Source organism: Schistocerca cancellata, chromosome 9 (assembly GCF_023864275.1).
Source record: "Schistocerca cancellata isolate TAMUIC-IGC-003103 chromosome 9, iqSchCanc2.1, whole genome shotgun sequence".
Taxonomy (NCBI): Eukaryota; Metazoa; Arthropoda; class Insecta; order Orthoptera; family Acrididae; genus Schistocerca; species Schistocerca cancellata.
In genome coordinates this window covers 11,200,959-11,225,370 of record NC_064634.1, presented here as the reverse complement: position 1 = coordinate 11,225,370, position 24,412 = coordinate 11,200,959, and the positions used below count along the sequence as shown (strand labels likewise).

Sequence of the window (24,412 nt, the reverse complement as noted above, 5' to 3'; positions counted from 1 at the left end):
GCGTCCTGTTTTCTTCCTAAATGCAAATAATTTCAGAGAAACAATTTTCTGCTTCAAGTGCGTTGAAATTTTTACTGTTTGAACCATTTAAAATTAAAAAGAAACCTTTACATTGTCTATTTATGTTCTTATTTAAGGACAGTGTAGATTTTCGCTTTGTCTAGGTGTTCTAAAACAAAAACCGTTGCTTGTTTTCAGGTATTTGGTCTCTCCTAGGGGCAACTCTCGTAAGGGAAGTGTGAAGCCCTGATCAACCATCGCAATATGCCCCGCAAGTAAAGCAAACAATTAAATGAAGTTCAGTAAGACACAAAAGGGAGGAAGCTATCACTACAACGTGACTGCGGCGAGAACAAATTAGTTTTCGATGTCTGCAGACATCGCCGTCCCCTTTTCCTGTCCAGTCTGCAGCTGAAATAGGACAACCCTTTTTCTTTTACGTTCCTGTTTCGAAAATTCCGTAATTCCAATGGTATCTAATAAGTGATTTCACGTAATACATTAAATCTCATAAAATTTATTATTCTATTTGGTTACTAGTAGTTCATGCTTGTCCATATATGCTCGCAATATTTTGCATTTACAAATGAAGCCATAATTAAGAAAATTTAGGTTAGCATTGTTATCTTTCAGTATGTTGTGTAATATGATGTATATACTATGTAAAAGTCTTTTCTATCGCATACGCCAGTTTCAGCATAAAATAAGCAAGGTTTTGTGGGTAGTTACTCATGAAAATGTTAACTTTTAATCGTTAACTTTTAATCGTTAATTTAATAAATTTGCACTGTGGTTTTGTTGACATTGTTAAAAAAACGCATAAACAGGCGGAGCACAAGCCTCAAGAATGGTCAGTTGGAGACAGTTTTGAGACGCAACCACTGTGTCGCACGTCTGTGCAATAACCTAATTGTTGTAATACAGTATGGCGTGTTATGTGGAGTGGGCTCCCACTAAGAAGAAATGGTGCAGCTTGTCACAAATAAACCACTATAAAACGACTTGGTACCTGGATTATTTCATGGAGTTCACGTAACTTGATCCAGTTAGCAGATGAAACAGACCGAGGCAACGACTACTGCAGCAACAGCGGCAGGAAGCAGATTACTCCGAGTTACACCGAACTAAGATACCTGAGTCGAAACAAGGCCCCCGGAGTTGACAACATTCCATTAGAACTACTGACAGCCTTGGGAGAGCCAGTCCTGACAAAACTCTACCATCTGGTGAGCAAGATGTATGAGACAGGCGAAATACCCTCAGACTTCAAGAAGAATATAATAATTCCAATCCCAAAGAAAGCAGGTGTTGACAGATGTGAAAATTACCGAACTATCAGTTTAATAAGTCACTGCTGCAAAATACTAACGCGAATTCTTTACAGACGAATGGAAAAACTGGTAGAAGCCGATCTCGGGGTAGATCAGTTTGGATTCCGTAGATATGTTGGAACACGTGAGGCAGTACTGACCCTACGACTTATCTTAGAAGAAAGATTAAGGAAAGGCAAACCTATGTTTCTAGCATTTGTAGACTTAGAGAAAGCGTTTGACAATGTTGACTGGAATACTCTCTTTCAAATTGTAAAGGTGGCAGGGGTAAAATGCAGGGAGCGAAAGGCTATTTACAATTTGTACAGAAACCAGATGGCAGTTATAAGAGTCGAGGGACATGAGAGGGAAGCAGTGGTTGGGAAGGGAGTGAGACAGGGTTGTAGCCTATCCGCCATGGCATTCAATCTTTATATTGAGCAAGCAGTAAAAGAAACGAAAGAAAAGTTCGCAGTAGGTATTAAAACCCATGGAGAAGAAATAAAAACTTGGAGGTTCGCCGACGACTTGGAAGAGCAGTTGAACGGAATGGACAGTGTCTTGAAAGGAGGGTATAAGATGAACATCAACAAAAGCAAAACGAGGATAATGGAATGTAGTCGAATTAAGTCAAGTGATGTCGAAGGAATTAGATTAGCAAATGAGACACTTAAAGTAGTAAAGGAGTTTTGCTATTTGGGGAGCAAAATAACTGATGATGGTCGAAGTAGAGAAGATATAAAATGTAGACTGGCAATGGCAAGGAAAGCGTTTCTGAAGAAAAGAAATTTGTTAACATCGAGTATAGATTTGAGTGTCAGGAAGTCGTTTTTGAAAGTATTTGTATGGAGTGTAGCCATGTATGGAAGTGAAGCATGGATGATAAATAGTTTGGACAAGAAGAGAATAGAAGCTTTCGAAATGTGGTGCTACAGAAGAATGCTGAAGATTAGATGGGTAGATCACATAACTAATGAGGAAGTATTGAATAGGATTGGGGAGAAGAGAAGTTTGTGGCACAACTTGACTAGGAGAAGGGATCGATTGGTAGGACATGTTATGAGGCATCAAGCGATCACCAATTTAGTATTGGAGGGCAGCGTGGAGGGTAAAAATCGTAGAGGGAGACCAAGAGATGAATACACTAAGCAGATTCAGAAGGATGTAGGGTGCAGTACGTACTGGGAGATGAAAAAGCTTGCACAGGATAGAGTAGCATGGAGAGCTGCATCAGACCAGTCTCAGGACTGAAGACAACAACAACAACAACAACAACAACAACAACAACAACAACAACAACAACAGACGTGTAAGAAATCAACTGAACTATGTAAGTGTCACTGCAGAACTAAATACTAAAGTGTAATGTTTTGGAAACTGTTCTAGCAGTAAAGATTAGCGTTAGTCTCAAAGTAATGCTTTGAGTGGTGGAGGCCAGTGTGATCAGTAAGAAACACCCCCATGATCACACGTTTCTCGATGTCTATGGAACACAAGAATAGCAACAAATTTTTGATGTTTTTTGTTTAAATCAAATAATCCCTTTTCAATGTTGATAATTTCCGCCCCAGCAAAATTTCTCTGTCTCCCCAAGTAACAACAGTTTCGTTACACAGTATACTCAGGATTTTAGAACTCCATACTAGGTAGAAATAGCTGATAAATGACGTCGCCGATCCACCCGTGACGTGTCTGGCGCCCGGTTGATAAAGCCGCCACGTGCCGTGCACGGACCGCAAGTGGAAGGGGCTTCACTCGCGGGGAGTCCCAGCGGGTGTGACGTGAGCGAGCATCGGCCGGCGGCGCGACCCCAATACAGGCGGCCTCGAGGGAAACCCCGGGTCGGCCGGCCTTCACCTCGACCCTAGTCGCGTGTCGCGGGCGAGCGTCCCTCACACGGCAGCTCTCTCTTCCGTTTCGTCGCGCGACTGTCAATGCAGACAACACGACACGAGACATTGCTCGCAGCAGGCCGTCGAAATTCCAGTTTTCTAGTTCTAGTGCTTAGCGCCGCTGACTACGAGCGACTGGTCTCGCGTTTATCGGTATCATACGTGCAGGTATTAAGAATGGATGACCGCATCCGTCCCACCGAGCAGGAATGCGGAAACACAGCTTGCGCTTTTTTCTCACGTTGCGTTCTAGAAGCCACGGGCAGACCTCAGCAGCTCTGGCATAAACCAGTAAAAGTGATCTCCCTGGGTCTTAGCGGAATGGGGTGTTTGAAAAATCAGTGGCATCGACAAAATACCCAACTAGAATAGGCCGCCTTACTGGGGACTGGACGCATTGTCCGCCGATGTATCGTGCAGCGCTTGCCATTTGTAGGAAGTCAGACCGGTAAAATGCGGAATCTAACGTAATGATCTCATTTTCTGTTTTACTGTTGGCTTCCTGGTATTTTACAGCGGGACGTATCACACGTTTTCAGATCTGTCTCCGTTACTCTGTGCGAACTGAGTCGGAAGACTCATTGACAGATTAAAAGTTAAGATCTCTCCTCTCTCCTTCCCCTCCGTACTTCCTTTAGTCCCGAGACCTTCGTCCAAGCTTTAGTTTCGGTAATTCTATCAGAGCAGTCTTGCATACGACGCTAGGCCGGCTCTTCCGGGAGAAATCATATGCCGGAGAAAGCTCCCAAATTGACTCTCGGCACCATAATTACGAATGGTGGAGCGGGGGGTGGACATTCACAAGGAAAGGGGTGTTGAAATATCTTTATGGATGCACAATTTGCTCTTTTCGTCCGCAGCTCGTGGTCGTGTGTTAGCGTTCTCGCTTCCCACGCCCGGGTTCCCGGGTTCGATTCCCGGCGGGGTCAGGGATTTTCTCTGCCTCGTGATGACTGGGTGTTGTGTGATGTCCTTAGGTTAGTTAGGTTTAAGTAGTTCTAAGTTCTAGGGGACTGATGACCATAGATATTAAGTCCCATAGTGCTCAGAACCATTTGAACCATTTTTTATTTTTGCTCTTTTCTGTGTAAGAATAAGTTTAAATTGTTGATGCTGGAGGCTATTTTTCTGTCCCTGTCTAGTGACCACACACAGACGGAACATTAAACTGTAATATCCCTTCTTTGCATTGACACACACACACACACACACACACACACACACACACACACACACACACACACACGCGCGCACGCGCGCGCGCTAAATGATGTGCTATGGCAACTAGTAGGCACACTGCAAAGAATATGCAAGGTTTCAGGCGACACTGTGTATTTGTTGTGCCTTTGTTCCGTATCGGCTCACAGTCGGCATGGTTAGCAACGGATTTAGGATGGTTTAGTCTAAGAGGTGGTACGATTGTGTTCCTGTCGCAACCCGGTTAGCCACCCACCCCTGCACCTCCCTGGGACGGGGAAGTGTGTACCCTAGCTGCCTGTGAGCAGTGATATTCATGTGAGACCGAGCGAAAGCTTTGTAAATGTTTGCGAAACGTGTAAATGAGGTTGGACTTTGGTACCAGCCCGCTTTTCATCTACATGGGTGCTGAAAACCGCCTAAAAACGACATACAAGCTAGCCGGCACTGCGATGGAATGGTAAACATGGGAATTATGATAATTGGGACAATGGTGCCACGTATGTACAAAGCAGGCCGAATGTGCGAGATTCGAGACAGGAGCAGACTTTGCCAGACGTCACAAGGGTACAAACAACGATGGCGGAACTCTATCAGTGCGTTGTTTCAGGCTGACCTTCAGTCGCCAAACCACTTAGGTCCTTTGGAAGCCGAATGTTGGAGAAAGTGGTGTAACACACCGCCAGTCAATGGAAAACCGTTGCGTGATTTAAAAGACCAAACCAATCTCAACAGCACTGAAAAACCTACTTTCTTCCCGACACTCCGGTACGGCATGAACACTGGTGAATGGAAGCTCCGTTTCGCTGGATAATGGAAGACAATGAGAGTTGTTTAAGATAAAGATAAACCGCCAGTCAACATTTGCCACTCCTGTTACCGCACATCTTGCACTCCTGTTATCTGATTGCCAAGATGGGAGATAAACGGCCACGATTCATTAGGCGGCACATAAGAGCGAGCTCCAACAAAGGACGTTTAAAACATTTTAATTTACTTGGTAACGGATTCTTGGCGAAAGAGTGAAGTTACTCCACAAGGAATTACCCATTTTCTCACATTCTTCAAAGCTTTTAATTTCACACTATATGTTTCAAGGTGCAAGCCCGTTTGCTAGTGGTACTATATTAAACATATTCCAGTCATCTGGTGTACTGTGAAACAAAGATCTTGCAACTATCAAAGAAATAAAGAGGTAATAAGAAATACGTGGAGATGTTACAGAAGAGTACAACGCAATTAAGAGACTAAATCAGGCATTGATCACATAATGTCTGACAGATTACTGGTTAAATGTATAATTCGTCACCATGCAGTATTACAGAAGGGGCATTATATGCTACACAACAAGGAGAAAAGGGTTTTCCTCTAACTGGAGCTGTATTTACTGAAGAACTCTTTTGTATAGAACTCAACAGCACAGAATGGGATAGTAAATATAAAAAGAGGGCACCCAGCCGGCCGGAGTGGCCGAGCGGTTAAAGGTGCTACAGTCTGGAACCGCACGACCGCTACGGTCGCAGGTTCGAATCCTGCCTCGGGCATGGATGTATGTGATGTCCTTAGGTTAGTTAGGTTTAAGTAGTTCTAAGTTCTAGGGGACTTATGACCACAGCAGTTGAGTCCCATAGTGCTCAGAGCCATTTGAACCATTTTGAGGGCACCCAAAACCGTAAACAAGTGAACCCCTTCGACATGATTGCCTGAGTAGCGCCAGAGGGCAGGATCAGCCGCCGAAATGGAAAGGTTTTTCATACACTTCGGGCACACTAGCTCATTTCTTTCGCCAAGTGTGAGAGCTGTGTGTACGCGTATCTGCGAAGTGTAGGTGACTGCAGCTGGCGTGTTGTTGCGTGCCGTGCTCGATGACGACAGAAGGGGGGAGGGGGACACCCTCTGCCAGCACGCAGCTCACTCCTGCGGGCCGCCTGGCTCAACGTCCCCTTCCGATGGACGGATCTCCGTCAATGGTGCCACGTGGCCTCGCTTCGTGAGGCAGATGCGGGGACGTTTGGAATTTAATCCAGCACGTTGACGCTAAGGCTGGGCCGTCAGGAACGTTACCCCACCATCGCTCCTTTCAATTTCCGTAAAGACAAAGAAAAACTTGTTAATGACACGTGGCTTACCCAGGCGGTTACCCATTCAAGTACTGGCCACGCTCGATGTTGCTTGACTTCACTGATCTGACGGGAACTGGTGTGTTCAACTACGTAACGCCTTTGGCACCCGAATGGTCAAACAGATTTTTCTCTGCGATTACTTATGGATATAGACAGAATAATTAAAGAACACCGTGCCTAATAATCCATTCCCCTCTCCTACCCATCCTGCGTTATTCAGTTGCATAATTTGTACCATAATTTGCAGCACTAAATACAATGAGAATTACTTAATCAACCAGAATCCTTGAATCAAGGTGAATAGCATCCCTCAGACAGTATCGTGCAGCGAGACACACTACACTGGTGAGTCTCGTTGCAGGTTAGACAAGTCAAATATTCGTGGGTCGACCCCTAGTGATTCAGTTTTTTCTCCAATTAACATGAGTTTCATGTCTGCCAATATTCGTCGAGTAGGAAATGCCAAGTCAGGTTGGCGTTCTTTCTAAATGACTGGACGAGCCGATTCTGGCGCTAGAGAAATACACTGAAGCACCAAAGAAACTGGTATAGTCATAGGGTATCAGATAAAGGGATGTGTAAACAGGCAGAATACGGCGCTGCGGCCTATATAAGGAAAGTGCCTGGCGCAGTTGTCAGATCGGTTACTGCTGCTACAGTGGCAAGTTACCAAGATGTAAGCGAGTTTGGGCGTGGTGTTACAGTCGGCGCACGAGCGATGGGACACAGAATCTCAGTGATAGCGGTGAAGTGAGGATTTTCCCATACGACCATTTGACACGAGTGTACCGTGAATATCAGGAATCCGGTAAAACATCAGATCTGCGACATCCTTGCGACCGGAAAAACATCCTGCAAGAACGGGACCACCGACGACTGAAGAGAATCATTCAACGTGACAGAAGTGCAACACTTCCGCAAATTGCTGCAGGTTTTAATGCTGGACCATCAACAAGAGTCAGCGTACGAACCATTCAACGAAAAAGCATCGATATGGGCTTTCGGAGCCGAATACCCACTCGTGTACCCTTGATGACTGCACGACACAAAGCTTTACGCCTCGCCTGGGCCCGTCAACACCGACATTGGACTGTTGACGACTGGAAACATGTTGCCTGGTCGGACGAGTCTCGTTTCAAACTGTATCGAGTGGATGGACGTGCACGGGTACGCAGACCTCATGAACCCATGGACCCTGCATGTCACCAGGGGAATGTTCAAGCTGGTGGAGGCTCTGTAATGGTGTGAGGCGTGTGGACTGAGTGATATGGGACCCCTGCCCCGTCTACGTACGACTCTGACAGTTGACACGTACGTAAGTATACTGTCTCATCACCTGCATCCATTTATGTCCATTGTGCTTTCCGACGGACTTGGGCAATTCCAGCAGGACAATGCGTTACCCCACACTTCCAGCCTCCAGAATTGCTGCGGAGTGGCTCCAGAAACCCTCTTCTGAGTTTAAACACTTCTGCTGGCCACCGAAGTCTCCAAAGATGAAAATTATTGATCATGTTAGGTCTAACAACCCTACCACAACAAAGGTCAGCATTTAATGACGATTGTGGTGTTGCTCACGCTGCTAAATACTGCATTTTCGGGCAACAACAGTCACATTATGTGGCAGGTGTCATTAGAGCACAGTTAATAAAGTCATTTCATGTAATAATCAAAAAATTAGGCACTCATCTTTTTGTGTTTCTCACGCTGGTCTCGTAAAATCATGGCTCAATCGTTGAAAATCTAGTTGGTTATGATTCCAAGCTCGGATGCAAAGAGGCCTAGGTTTTATTCTGCTATACTCAAAAGTTTTGTAGATGCGCTTCAAAAACCATTCTTGAAGATTACACTTTTACTGGACAATGGTGATGTAAAAAATAAAATCAGCACACCGAATTTAAGTTACACTTCCTTTTAATTGCAGTATCACGTGACACACAAACAATACTTCACAATTCAAAACATATTTCAAAACATCTTCCTCACATTTTATAAGCCAACTACAAAATGCATCTTTCCAACATTACGTCCAAGACTTGAAAAGGTCAAGGTCCGACACTCTAACAAGTTAACAACCAACTAACTATCGCTTACGGGCCCAAAAATCAGAGTTAGAAGTACGTCAAAGATCATAGTGACAAAAGAAAGAATACACATAAGAATAATATCATTGCAATATAAATATATCGATGTATCAAAAGTGAAATGAAATCTGAATGTTGTCTCAGAAATATGTTAAGTAGTTAACAGAATTACAGTAGAATATTACTGGTATGGAGAGGTTCAGGTGAGGTACCATAATGGTTACGTAATTCAAGTACCATTACACTGAGATGCCTTGCAACATACCGTTCAGAAGAGATCGCCACCCCCTCGTATTCTTACGGATTTATGGACAGCCCTGCAGGATTCATGACGTCAGTTCCCTCCAGCACTGCTTTAGACGTTATTTGTAGTCCTCTTGCGTGCTGTTGGGGGCCCTACAAGATATCGGGCAGGTGTACCAGTTTCTTTGGCTCTTCAGTGTATAAGGGTGAATCACTGCTGTTCCTGACACGCCTAGTAAAGTACACTTATTTGTAGCGAAGAAATTCCAGAAGTCCGCAGAGGGGACGTACCAAGGGCTTTGCCAATCTCGCAACGCTAAGCAGTCTTTCTTTTTCACTACCAGATTACTGCAAGTTTACGCTCGAGAAGTATGTTACTGCAGGAACATAGCTCGTTTTATCACTGTGAGATTTGGAACACAAAGAAAAAAATGGTTCAAATGGCTCTGAGCACTATGGGAGTAACATCTGAGGTCATCAGTCCCCTGGACTTAGAACTGCTTAAAACCCAACAGACCTACGGACAGCACACACATCCATGCCCGAGGCAGGATTCGAACGTGCGACCGTAGCAGCAGCGCGGTTCCGGACTGAAGCGCCTAGAACCGCTCGGTCACAACGGCCGGCTGGGACACAAAGAGAACGACACGAGAAAGTGACTGATGTTTCTACGTTAACGGATAACTCGAGATATCTGAATGAACGCTGACGTGTAGTACCTACGATTCCTAAGGTGGGGAGACATCGAGGAGGGAGAGATGGGGAAAGAGGGGGGGGGGGGGAACGGCGGAGGGATATAAAGTCTTGACTTTTTGAAGACTGAATCTTCCTCCGAACGACAGAGAAAAAACGCTACAGTACTGTAACTGTAGCTTAAAGTTGAGCTTCCTTTACAGTTCCCATAACTATGAATTTGAGCGACAGTCACCTGTTAAATAAAAAATTTACCGGGTGCGAGGGGGACACGCGCTCTGAGTGTTCCGTACAAATTTGGTTACGTGTACAGGCAGTTGATCCATTCTGAGAATCGAGGTTCTCGACAATTTTTGCATGTTTCGATATTGATATTGCCAAGAAATGGGTCCCAGGGATTCCAAAACTTTCGAGTACGTATTAATTTTAAGTTTAAAGTCGGATAACAAACGACAGGAGAAATTTTGTTTCGTGTGATATAATTAAACGCTGAGAATTTTCCGATTTCTTTCGTTTGGTAGTAGTTTGAAATCTTACTTCGTGGAAAATTTCACGATTCTAGGTCAACGAGAAGAACTGCATAGGTTCTAATGAGTGAGTTTGAGAGTTTGAAAATATGTGACACGAATGGCCGTATCTTTTGGTTGCATTAAATTACGAGTTACCGTTTAGTATACTGCCATGAGACCATAGACCTGAGAATGTGGCAAATTTCAACTTTATACGTCTATCCGTTTCTGAGAATATGGATTTTGAAGAGACAGACACACGAAGTGATTCTGTGACTTTTTTTTTCTCCTTTTTTCCAGCGACTGAGGTATGGAACACTCAACAGTATCGTACTACTAATCTGAAGCTGCAACTCCGACATAATGGCAGCTATAGAAGCAATAAACCAGCATTAACAGAGATTATACTGGCGATTACTGCCAGTATCTGAGTGAAGCCGCAGATTAGGCGCTCCCCCCTGCTCCTGTCGCACTGCGTCGGCGACGTATCTTCTTCTCCGCGCCCAAGGCGGCCGTACGTGTGACTCCTGTGAAGTGCTCGTCGCCTTACGACGATTGTTAAATGCTGCTGTCGACTAGGCGGCAAACTAAACGAAAAACAGAAAACGCGCCTGCGACAGGTGCCTCCAGGCCGAGGGCTCCGAACAAGACTCCGCCAGCCGCTTCTGCGTGCGCTTTGAGGACTTTGGCCGTTCCTTAAAACGGGGCTGATCAAAGAACAAAGTCCAAGACGCGAGCGAGCAGTGATGCAGCACAAAGTCGGGTGAACGCCGCCGTTGCCCTAGCAAAAGAGGAACGCTGTCTGTCGCACTCTTTCTGCTTGTGTCCGACATCCTGTAGCGTTTCTCTGTAGTGAAACAGACTTATTTACCATCTCGTCATGTTTATTGTCTAGTGGCTGTTGGAACCTGTGCTAACTACTACAGAAGTACTGAAAATGTATTATTTACTTCTACGTCTACATCTACATACGTCCTACGCAACCCCCATATCGTGCATGGCGGAGATTGCTTGTACCATTTCTTTTCCTGTTCTACTTGAAAACAGAGGGAAAAACGACTGTCTGTATGCATCCTTGCGAGCCCTAATTTCTCTGTCTTCGCGATCCCTACGTGAAATTTACGTTGGTGGAGTTAGTATCATCCTGTCTTGTAAGCTTTTCACAATGTTGACTGCAATATACTCTCTGAAACTCTGAAGTCAGCAGGGATAAAACAAGGGAAGCGAAAGTTTATCTGTAACATCCGCAGAAACTGTACTGCAAGTTAAGACAGTTAAGGGGATGCAAGGGAAGTAGTAGTAGTAGTAGTAGTAGTAGTAGTAGAGTTGTGCTCTACCAAAACTTCGGTTTTGTAGTTTTGATACGATATACAAATGACATAGTAAATGGGAGGATTACTTGTAGTATTGGTGGGGAAAGAAATAGAAATGAATACGTGAGAGAGGAACTAGGAGCGGACGACTTCTGTCTGTTTTTGTTTGTTTCTTCACAGAACCGCACATCGTTCAGTGTTACTCCACTGTTTATTCTATATCCTTGTAAAATATAAATTGCATTTTATAAGTAATAAAAATTAGTTGATCGCGCAACTTCTATGCTGCTATCTAACCAAAACAATTACTTTTCATTCAAGTACAGTTTACAAGCACAAACAAAAGATCCATGTATTCTTATTCTTGTTGTCGTTTTTGTACTCAGTAGAAGGTTCTTCAGGATAAAAGTAAAAATTTCCTGTTATTATCAATAAGTGCTGAAGTTTTTTTTATGAATAACAGATTATATAAGCTCCACGAGGTATTTAAGCGATTTTCTATACGTTTTTGTTTTGCAGTTCTTTTAATTTTTTCTTTTTTTGAGAAAATTGCATTTTCCTGTGATTTATGATAAATTTGATGTTTTTGTATTTTTATTACACCATCCCTCTGTGCCACGTTAAAAAATCAAAAATTTTCGTATAAAACCTGAATTAAATATTGACAATTTCAACTTTGCTATAAATACAGTAGTTTCACTTAACAGAGAGGAGGTTAACTATGTAAAAGAAAAATATTCCATAGATTACATGGCCCTTTATATAACCTGTCTCAGGTTATAGACGGAAGTTGAATTTTCCGTTGCAAATGGAACAGCTCTGAACTGTTTATGGATAAACTACTCGATCTCCATTACATGTCCTGTTTTCTGCAAACGGACACTGAACTGATAAGCCTCTCTGTATCATGGGTAGGATTTAAGTACGACTAGCGAAGTTTTTTATTTACTTTTTGTTTTTAGTTGGAGGGAGAAAAAGGTGCTAGCTACCATGCTGTGTTTCTTGCTGGGCACGCTCTATTTCCGGTAGGAGATACCCCCAGTATTTGGCTGTCGTAATTGTTACTTGTCGTCGGCCGACAATGTAGAACGCAATGCCAGCTTTGGTGTCTCATTTACAATGACCGTCTGGTGACAGCTTTGCACGCGTTTGACCTTTTTTTTCCACTTCTGTAGGTAGCCACTCCGAGAAACAAGGCGAACAAGTGATCGACCTTTGAGCACTATGGGACTCAACTGCTGTGGTCATAAGTCCCCTAGAACTTAGAACTACTTAAACCTAACTAACCTAAGGACATCACACACATCCATGCCCGAGGCAGGATTCGAACCTGCGATCGTAGCGGTGGCGCGGTTCCAAACTGTAGCGCCTAGAACTGCTCGGCCACTCCGGCCGACACACACACACACACACACACACACACACACACACACACACACACACACACACAATCGTAACTGTACATTTTTAATGAAGTAATATTTTTCCCAGCAGCGAAACGAACAAAGAACTCTTCGCAAATGAGTTGCTTCTCCAGTGTATCTGGGATCAACAATGAACTCGTCCATTATTTTCTTCCCTTCCAGATTGAATAAATTTTGCACAGTAAAATTTTACTTGCAGTTTCAGACACCGACTAAAATGAGAGGAACTGAATGTATGATGATTGATTTGACGCCTGTAAGAAGAGCAGAACAAGTTCGACAATTCAGACCGTTTGTCTGCAGCTAGCGCAGAGCCTTGGGATAGGTCAGCGCCGCACTGGCGGTTTCTCACATGGACACCGGCCAAGCGACCGGCGGCTGTTTTACTGAATGGAGCAGCTCTCACAGATCATCGTGGCACGGAACTGGTTATAGCTACGAGAAGAAACAAGGGACTGGAAAAAAACGCTTCCTGTTTTCGGGAATGGCCGTAGGACAGATATACATACTTACATGTGTGTATCGCTGACGTAAGTCTCTTTTAGAAATTTGGAATACGGTTTACGCTCACGGGCTATGACGGTTTTGGAGGAAAGAAAAATCTACTCTAGAGCAGTCAACATGTACTCCGAAAACGGATCTTGCGAAACTCAGTTCTCTCTCTGTTCGTCCACGGTAACTAGACGGGCGTAGACAGCGCCGCCCAAGTTGACGGTTTTTGTTTTAGGGCGCAAAAACAACTAGGGTCGTACGCGCTCACATCAAAAATGCTAACACGAAGACAGAGAGAGGAGTTAAAAAGGACTACATGTCAATCCCAATCGACGGAACGTAAGACAGCTAAAAACAGGGACGTCGAGAAAGGTCTATGAAGTACATCACAGAGAAACGGACGTCCAGAATTCAAAATTAAATGTCCTCCGACATATTGCTACGACGCATTAAAAAGTAAAACGCGATCGACAGGCCGCGCGTTGGCCACAAAAACGGCCGATAACTCAGACGCCAACACCAACGGGAATGTAATCTGTTTCAAAAAAGAACATTCAGTCAGGAAATGGCGGACAGTTCCAAGTTGAGTCCCTTGATATCAGGAAGGCATTTGGTACAATTACGCTGAGTAGTTTAGTGAAAAAATGTAGCAGCTTACTGTGTACCAGGCACGGTTCGTGACCGCACTCGGCACTCCTTTGGAGAGAGATCTGAACACGTCGCCCCTAACGAAACCAAGCTGACAAATCTGAAGATAATTTCGGGAGCAGACCGAGGAAGTCTGATAGGACTGTTACTATTTACAATGTATATGAATGATCTGGTAGAAAGCGTCTGAAGCTCTTTAGGAGTGTTCGCAGATGACGCGGTTGTTTCTAAGATGGTAGCAACGCCGGAAGACAGTATAGATTTGCAGAAATCTAGATGCAGAAGATAAATAGCAAATCAAGTGTACTCTTAGAAAGATCAGCCAATAAAATATTTGTGGACATTAATCACTGGTTCCTAGCCAATTCTTTGTCACTAAACTTTGAAAAAACGCACTACATGCAGTTCAGAACTTGTAAGGGGTGTCCCAAGAGTATATGTCTAACATATGATGACAAGCAGATAGAAGAAGTGGACAGTGTTAAATTCTTGGCATTACAGCTTGATAATAAATTCAACTGGGAGGAGCACACCACAGAACTGCTGAAGCGTCTTAACAAATCTCTGTTTGCAATGCGAATTTTATCAGACATAGGGGATATAAAAATGAAAAAGCTGGCATACTATGCTTACTTTCATTCCATAATGTCATATGGGATTATTTTTTGGGGTAATTCATCAAGCCAAGCTAAAGTTTTCCTGGCACAAAAACGTGCAGTAAGAGTTATATGTGGTGTGAACTCAAGAACATCCTGCAGAAGCCTGTTTAGGGAACTAGGGATACTAACTACAGCTTCCCAATATATTTATTCCTTAACGAAATTTGTCATTAAAAATATATCACTTTTTCAAACCAACAGTTCAATTCATGGAATCAATACTAGAAATAAGAATAATCTTCACAAGGATTTAAAGTCACTTAGTCTTGTACAAAAAGGTGTGAATTATTCAGGAACACACATTTTCAATAACTTGCCAGCAGCCATAAAAAGCTTAACAACCAATGAAATTCAGTTTAAGAGAAGCCTAAAGGATTTATTGGTGGCCAACTCCTCCTACTCCATTGATGAATTTCTTAGTAAAACCAACTGATTTGTATATAAGTACAACATAACTTCTGCACAATTTCAGTGCAGTAATGTGTTCATTGTAAATAAGTATTACAGTAGTTTTATTACATGTTTATTACCTTATAAATAAATAAAAAACTTTTATTTTAAATTCAGTGCATTAGTATTTGTAAAATGACTCTTAATGTTCATTAAAAAATGACGATCATTCCACTTGGGACCTGTGGAATGGTACATTAGCTTATTTGTTTTAGTTGTAAATATTTGTCATGTATTATTGTTTTTCTGACATGTTCCACATCCTGGAGGACCTCCTCACTACGGATCAATTGGAATGAAAGTAAATCTAATCTAATCTAATCTAAAAGAATGAGCTACAGAGAACTGATGAATGGTGCAGGCTCTGGCAGTTGACCCAGAACGTAAAGAAATTTATAATTTTAGGAAAACAAATCCACTACTGTGAAACAGTATTGGTGACAAACTCTTGGAAACCGTATCTACCGTAAAATACCTAGGAGTAACTGTCCGGAGCGACCTTAAAGTAGAACGGCCACATAAAAGAAAATAATGCGAAAAGCAGTTGCCAGGCTGAGAATGACAAGAAGAAGCTTAAGGAAGTGTAACTCGATCGATTACTCAGTACTACTGATCAGTCCGGGAGACTTACCATGTTGCCTTAATACAAGATATAGACAAGATCCAGTCCGCAGCTCGTGGTCGTGCGGTAGCGTTCTCGCTTCCCACGCCCGGGTTCCCGGGTTCGATTCCCGGCGGGGTCAGGGATTTTCTCTACCTCGTGATGACTGGGTGTTGTGTGCTGTCCTTAGGTTAATTAGGTTTAAGTAGTTCTAAGTTCTAGGGGACTGATGACCATAGATGTTAAGTCCCATAGTGCTCAGAGCCATAGACAAGATCCACGGAATAGCTGCGCGTTTCGTCACGGGATGGTTCAGTTGGCGCAAGAGCATTACGCAGTTGCTCGACACACTGCAGTGTCGAACGTTGCAAGAGAGGCGCTGTGCAACGTGGAGAGGTTTACTGTCGAAATTGCGACAGGAGTCTGACAACATATTACTTCCTACCAGATGCTTATCTGGAAATGACCACAACGAGAAAATCCGAGAAATCAGAACTGACACGGAGGTTTACCGACAACAATTCTTCCCTGACGCTATTCGCGAATGGAACAGGGAAGGGCGGATCAGACGCTGGTACGAGAAGTACCCTCCGCCAGAGACCGCAGGGTGGCTTGTGGAGCACTGATGTAGGTGTGTGTTGATCGGGCACGCAATCTGAAGTTTGCCATAAGGGAAATCTCAGAGAATGGAAAGATACAGAGAGACATGTCTCGATTCGAAACAGCTGTATCTAGGTAGTCATATTGCAGTAATGCAAACAGCAACGATACACAGCACAGTATATACAACACTGCAGGATTAAAAAAGTTGAACACGTGAACTCTTTCACTTACTTATGAACCGTGCCTGATGCATATGGAAGCTATCAAGAAATGAGGGGAGGGGGAGGGGCGAGGAGGGAGCATTCATAAAAATACGAGGATAGCTTCCAGAATGAGATTTTCACTCTGCAGCGGAGTGTGCGCTGATATGAAACTTCCTGGCAGATCAAAACTGTGTGCCTGACCGAGACTCGAACTCGGGACCTGGATAGCTGATAACAAGGAATTGATCGAGAAAGATCTAAAAAAGCCTTTATTTGGAGTTGGTTATCTAGGTCTCTAAAAAACTTGGATAATAATGAGGAAGGAAGAGAAATACTTGGAAAGCTTTGAAATCTGTTCTCCATAACGAGAAGAAAGAACAAGACCATATAAACATACGAAAAATTGAAGTTTTGGAGTAAAGTAACCAACACTATGTATACAAGACAGAGGAAAGCGAACTGCGATGGACACATCATAATCAAAAACTGAAAAAAAGAAGCGTAGGATGATGATATGGCTTGTTAACAGACATGAAGAGGGAAGATTAGGATCTGACGTCCTTCGACGATGAGATGAACAGACACTGAGCTCATGTCGGACTGGGGAAAGATGACAAAAAGCGGGCACGTCCGTTTCGAAGGACCCATCTCGCCGTTCGCCTTAAGGGATTTGAACTTTCGCCATCCCGAATGGGTGTCCAGTAACAGTCTTCATGAAAGGAATATCCTCCAAGAACTAAAGTAAACACCAATGAACAAAACATCGTTTAAGACAAATTTCAGCCGAAACTTGTCTTTCGACATTTCTTTAATGATGATACTTCGATTGTTTGTGATTTCTTTAGCGGAAAATACTTGTCAAAACAAGAAACAAAATTTGCAATCATGTACCACTATATTATTCAAGAAGCGCTGAACTGAAAGTTACAAGGATGATTATATATACTTCTCGCTTAGCAGTTGTGAATTTAACGTGCTTTGACAACTGCGATTTTTGTCAGACACGAAAATTAAATTTTCCATAAATGAACACGCTTTAAATGCCTCAGTATCGATATTCATTATCACAGGTGGATTTCGCCACATAAAAAACTGAAACCTTCTGTGACATAATAAACATCGATATTCCAGTGTCCGCCACTCGTGGTCTCGCGGTAGCGTTCTCGCTTCCCGAGCACGGGGTCCCGGGTTCGATTCCCGGCGGGGTCAGGGATTTTCACCTGCCTCGAGATGACTGGGTGTTTGTGTTGTCCTCATCATTTCATCATCATCCAGGAAAGTGGCGAAATTGGACTGAGCAAAGAATGGGTAATTGTACGGGCGCTGATAACCACGCAGTTGAGCGCCCCACAAAACCAAACATCATCTCTCATCGATATTCCAGTATAAAAATGGAATTTTGCTTACAAACAAATATTTATGGCGAGGAATAATGAATATTTGGCTACTCACATGTGAACTGGTGGGAACTTGAAAATTGACGTTATGGTCTTAACTACTCACAACAAAGAAATGGTTATTATAGCAACACTGACGGATATTGGAAGAAAATAAAAATATTCTTAAAGCAGCCGCAGAAAAAAAAACCTCTAATAAAGTTGTAAACACAATTTACATTCCCGAAGCAATCTCATTACAGTATTGTGCCGTAAGAGATGTGTAGATCATTTCCCCCAATAGATCTGAGTCAGCCCCTTTCACCAATAGTTGTGGCGCTTTTTATCTCTGTTGGGTACGCCCCACAATTTGATGGCTACGTTATCGTCAGATACTGGCACACGTACGGCGTCTCTGAACAATCGATGTTCGAGCCCCGCACGCTGTACGCGCACGACAGACAAAGGGACACACTCGCCTTGTCTTTGATCCATCGTAGACAGGTGCCCCAAAACATCGTTCGTTCGCGGGCTCGTCGGCCGCTGCAGCTGATCGCGTGACGAACACTTCGGCGCTCGGGACGCGACTGACGCGTCGACTGACAGCCGCTGCGCAGCCACGAGCCAGTGTGGTGTGGGGGCGGCGGAGGGGAGGGAGCAGGGCGCCGCGCCATTGGCTGAGAGCGCGGGAGTGTCTTCCGTCTGGCGGCGCGTGGCGCTGCGGACTCACGTGGCACTCCGGCCGGGTCTGGCGGCCGGCGAGCGACCCACGACCTGCGCCCAGCATCTGACGTTGGTCCGCATCCGGGTAGGCCGCCAGAGGGGAGACTCGCCGGCGCCGGCAGAAGAGGCAGGCCTTCCAGTGTTGTCAACACGATGTGCAAAGGTCACTCGACAATTAGAGAAACGTCGTACACTGCCCGACAAAAAAGTGAAACGCTCAGAAGACGTGACAGGCCATCAATGTACGCTATGTGATCAAAAGTATCCGGACACCTGCCTGAAAATGACTTACAAGTTCGTGGGGTCCTCCATTGGTAATGCTGGAATTCAGTATGGTGTTGGCCCACACTTAGCCTTGATGACAGCTTCCACTCTCGCAGGCATACGTTCAGTCAGGTGCTGGCAGGTTCCTTGGGGAATGGCACCCCATTCTTTACAGAGTGCTGCACTGAGCAGAGGCATCGATGTCGGTCGGTGAGGCCTGGCACGAAGTCGGCGTTCCAAAACATCCCCGAGGTGTTCTGTAAGACTCACGTCAGGATTCTGTGCAGGCCAGTCCATTACAGGGATGTTATTGTCAGCCACAGGCCGCCGTGCATTCTGAATAGGTGATCGATCGTGTTGAAAGATGCAATCATCATCCCCGAATTGCTCTTCAGTAGTGGGAAACAAGACCGTACTTAAAACATCATCTACGTCTGTCCTGTGATAGTGCCACGCAAAACAACAACGGGTGCTAGCCCCCCTCCACGAAAAACACGACCACACCATAACGTCACCGTCTCCGAATTTTACGAGGTGCATTGAAGTTCTAAGGCCTCCAATTTTTTTTCTAATTAACTACTCACCCGAAATCGATGAAACTGGCGTTACTTCTCGACGTAATCGCCCTGCAGACGTACACATTTCTCACAACGCTGACGCCATGATTCCATGGCAGCAGCGAAGGCTTCTTTAGGAGTCTGTTTTGACCACTGGAAAATCGCTGAGGCAATAGCAGCACGGTTGGTGAATGTGCGGCCACGGAGAGTGTCTTTCATTGTTGGAAAAAGCCAAAAGTCACTAGGAGCCAGGTCAGGTGAGTAGGGAGCATGAGGAATCACTTCAAAGTTGTTATCACGAAGAAACTGTTGCGTAACGTTAGCTCAATGTGCGGGTGCGTTCTTGGTGAAACAGCACACGCGCAGCCCTTCCTGGACGTTTTTGTTGCAGTGCAGGAAGGAATTTGTTCTTCAAAATATTTTCATAGGATGCACCTGTTACCGTAGTGCCCTTTGGAAAGCAATGGGTAAGGATTACGCCCCCGCTGACCCAGAACATGGACACCATCATTTTTTCAGCACTGGCGGTTACCCGAAATTTTTTTGGCGGCGGTGAATCTGTGTGCTTCCATTGAGCTGACTGGCGCTTTGTTTCTGGATTGAAAAATGGCATCCACGTCTCATCCATTGTCGCAACCGACGAAAAGAAAGTCGCATTCATGCTGTCGTTGCGCGTCAACACTGCTTGGCAACATGCCACACGGGCAGCCGTGTGGTCGTCCGTCAGGATTCGTGGCACCCACCTGGATGACACTTTTCGCATTTTCAGGTCGTCATACAGGATTGTGTGCACAGAACCCACAGAAATGCCAACTCTGGAGGCGATCGGTTCAACAGTCATTCGGTGATCTCCCAAAACAATTTTGTCCACTTTCTCGATAACGTCGTCAGACCGGCTTGTGCGAGCCCAAGGTTGTTTCAGTTTGTTGTCACACGATGTTCTGCCTTCATTAAACTGCCGCACCCACGAACGCACTTTCGACACATCCATAACTCCATCACCACATGTCTCCTTCAACTGTCGATGAATTTCAATTGGTTTCACACCACGCAAATTCAGAAAACGAATGATTGCACGCTGTTCAAGTAAGGAAAACGTCGCCGTTATAAGTATTTAAAACAGTTCTCATTCTCGCCGCTGGCGGTAAAATTCCATCTGCCGTACAGTGCTGCCATCTCTGGGATGTATTGACAATGAACGTGGCCTCATTTTAAAACAATGCGCATGTTTCTATCTCTTTCCAGTCAGGAGAAAAAAATTCGGAGGCCTTAGAACTTGAATGCACCTCGTACTGTTGGCACTACAGACGCTGGCAGATGACGTTCACCGGGCATTCGCCATACCCACACGCTGTCATCAAATCGCCACATTGTGTACCGTGATTCGTCACTCCACACAACGTTTTTTCCAGTGTTTTCCATTGTTTACGCTCCTTACACCGAGTTGGGCGTCGTTTGGCATTTACTGGCGTAATGTGTGGCTTATGAGCAGCTGCTCGACCATGAAATACACCTTTTCTCACCTCCTGCTTAACTGTCTTAGTACCTGCGGTGGATCCTAATGCAGTTTGAAATTCCTGTTAGATTGTCTGGATAGATGTCTGCCTATTACACATTACGACCCTCTTCGAACTGTCGGCGGTCTCTGTCAGTCAACAGACGAGGTCTGCCTGTACGCTTTTGTGCTGTACGTGTCCCTTCACGTTTTCACTTCACCATCACATCAGAAACAGTGGAACTAGGGATGTACCGGAGTGAGCAAATCTCGCGTACAGACGCATGACCCAAGTGACACCCAATCACCTGATTACGTTCGACGTCCGTTGAGTTCCGAGGAACGCCCCGCTCTGCTCTCTCACGATGTCTAGTGACTACTGACGTCACAGATATGGAGCACCTGGCAGTAGGTGGCAGCACACTGCGAAGTGGTTCAAAAGGCTCCGAGTACTATGGGAGTTAACTACTGAGGTCGTCAGTCCCGCAGAACTTACAACTACTTAAACCTAACTAACCTAAGGACATCACACACAGCCATGCCCGAGGCAGGATTCGAACCTGCGACCGTAGCGGTCGCGCGGTTCCAGACTGCAGCGCCTAGAACCGCTCGGCCACACTGGCCGGCAGCACAATGCACCTAGTATGAAAAACTTGTGTCTTTCGGTAACCACAAGCGACAAGCGTTAAATAATAAAATAGCACCGGTTGTTATTTTGTGCGATCTATGTAAGGTACTCGAGTGTGTGATTCAAAGTATACTAGACAAACTGAAGTTTTATGAGAGTGATGTCATATCTAACCAAAAGAATGCAGAAACTTTTACTTTGTAACTCGACCAATATCGTCCGGGGACAATTCTGACTGCGGAGGAATCACATATGTTGATGCCCAAGGGTCAATCTTAGGTCCACTATTGTTTCTGATATTCCTAAACAATCTTCCGCCTAATATGCAACAAGCAGAATTAATTCTTTTCGCAGACGAGATTAGTGTTGTAATCAACCCGAGCATACATACAGAAACAGAAGAAATGGTAAACAAAGTTCTTAGAACTATCATTGACTGCTTTTCATAGAGTGGGCTGGGCCTCAATTTTAAAAGGACACGAGATGAGGTTTTGCTCATCTAGGGGTACTACACCAGTGATAAGTGTAACACATGGTGAGAAACTAATAAATAGCGTGTAAACTTCGAAATTTTAGGTGTACATATCGATGAGAATTTAAACTGGATAAAACACATTTCTAAACTCCTAAAGCAACTCAACTGAGCCACATTTGCCCTTCGAATCCTAGCAAATCTTGGGAAGAGAAATCAACAAGTTGACATATTTTGCATATTTTCATTCTTTAATGTCATACGGAGTAACGTTCTGGTGTAACTCATCTTTAAGGAAGAGAGTCTTCGTTGCTCAAAAACGTCCTGTAGCAATAACATGTGGTGCTCGCCCACGATCGTCTTGTAGAATTCTGTTTAAGGAGTTGGGCATTCTGACTATCACTTACCAGTATATTTCTTCCCTCACGAAGTTTGTTGTAAATAATCCACTACAGTTGAAAAGGAACAATGTTGTACTTTTAATGGCAATATCAGAGGGAAAAATGACATTCATTAGTGCACATCAAGGGTGTCTTTAAGAGAAAAATAGGGTGCACAATGCTACAAAAAATGTATTAATTACCCAGTTGTTCAAATGATTGTCATGTAGGGGAGCAGAATTTCAAAACGAACTGAGAAAATTTCTGCTTGACATAGCTTTGTACTCTGTAGAAGAGTTTCCATTATCTTAATGTAAAAGGTGGTGAGGTGCAGTCACTAACTCACACCTATATACTCCCGTTTCGTAAAACAAAGAGAGCAACCTTCGAAATGTTCAACCTAATTTGCGATGTGAGTGTAAAATCACTCGTTCCACATCATTACGATTTACCTTGCGAAATGATCCATGGAACATGTGTTGTGTCTAGACAAGACAGTCTAGACACAGGGTGAGGTTACCGAAAGGGCACGCGTCAACTCACACCGACTGGCGTGAAGTCTGGAACAGGATAAGTAATGAATGCTAATAAGAAAAGTACGTATCTAAGTTAATACTCAACTTTTATTCCATCATTGTGGTACATCGCTCTTGACTATACAAATTAGACTCTCTCCAGATATGGTTAATGGCGCCTTGCTAGGTCGTAGCCATGGACTTAGCTGAAGGCTATTCTAACTGTCTCTCGGCAAATGAGAGAAAGGCTTCATCAGTGTAGTCGCTAGCAAAGTCGTCGTACAACTGGGGCGAGTGCTAGTCCGCCTTTCTAGACCTGCCATGTGGTGGCGCTAGGTCTGCAAGTACTGACAGTGGCGACACGCGGGTCCGACATGTACTAATGGACCGCGGCCGATTTAAAGCTACCACCTAGCAAGTGTGGTGTCTGGCGGTGACACCACAACATGAAAGTAACTAATGACTGTAGACGTGCACACAGTCGGCGAGTGCGTAAGTTACTAGAGTTGCAATTATCTGTGACACACAGGCGGGCCACCGGAGTGCATTAGTGTTGTTCGTGTTTTTAGTGCTGTTATGAGGCCTGGTAGGGTATACAAGTTGGGCGAACAGCGTCAGATGCTGAGCTATCACTGAAGCGCACAGATGCCGTACACTCGCGTGACAGAGCTTTATCAGTACCTGACAGAACTCGAAAGGGGTGATACTGTGAGTCTCCATTAGAGCGTCTGGTAGGATCACGCAATATCCAGATGTGTGGGGCATTTGGATGTGACGGTGACCCCAGGTTATACTGCAACAACTGGATTATGGGAGCTGGCGTACTCGTCGTCAATGGTCCAGTCGACCACATCTGCTGTGATGCCATGACTAATAACCAGATATAATTTTTTTCCTTTCTTTTACTACCATGTACTTCCTGTAAAGATGACGTGTGACTGTTTACTGTGCTATTTTCTATACGAGTTCCTTATGCAAAGACTTTCATTTTTCCCCTCATGATCTTTCAGATAATTTTATTAAATGTATTGTGTGAAACGGAATGCAATAGGTAGGAGTGTTGTAAGTAACAACTGTGGGGCGAGAGAGGTATCGACAGTTGTCGGGTGGAAGAGTGTGGCAGACAGTCGGAGATGGCGTGTCAGCGTGGTCGTACAGAAGTACGGGGTTATTACAAATGATTGAAGCGATTTCACAGCTCTACAATAACTTTATTATTTGAGATATTTTCACAATGCTTTACACACACATACAAAAACTCAAAAAGTTTTTCTAGACATTCACAAATGTTCGATATGTGCCCCTTTAGTGATTCGGCAGACATCAAGCCGATAATCAAGTTCCTCCCACACTCGGCACAGCATGTCCCCATCAATGAGTTCGAAAGCATCGTTGATGCGAGCTCGCATTTCTGGCACGTTTCTTGGTAGAGGAGGTTTAAACACTGAATCTTTCACATAACCCCACAGAAAGAAATCGCATGGGGTTAAGTCGGGAGAGCGTGGAGGCCATGACACGAATGGCTGATCGTGATCTCCACCACGACCGATCCATCGGT

The 24,412-nt window shown here is 44.3% G+C and overlaps 1 protein-coding gene across 2 annotated transcripts in view; it reads right to left on the bottom strand.

Annotated features, from left to right (window-relative positions):
- LOC126101011 (organic cation transporter protein) overlaps positions 1 to 24,412 on the bottom strand; it is a 587,316-nt gene that overhangs the window by 217,238 nt on the left and 345,666 nt on the right. Inside the window, exon 1 of one of the 2 annotated variants that reach the window (XM_049911677.1) lies at positions 18,300 to 18,400. The exons of the other annotated variant lie outside the window; for it this stretch is intronic. Coding sequence (XP_049767634.1) covers positions 18,300 to 18,338 — 39 coding nt within the window. The 5' untranslated portion in view covers positions 18,339 to 18,400. Of the gene's footprint in view, positions 1 to 18,299; positions 18,401 to 24,412 lie in introns of those variants that run through there. 2 annotated transcript variants of the gene reach the window in all.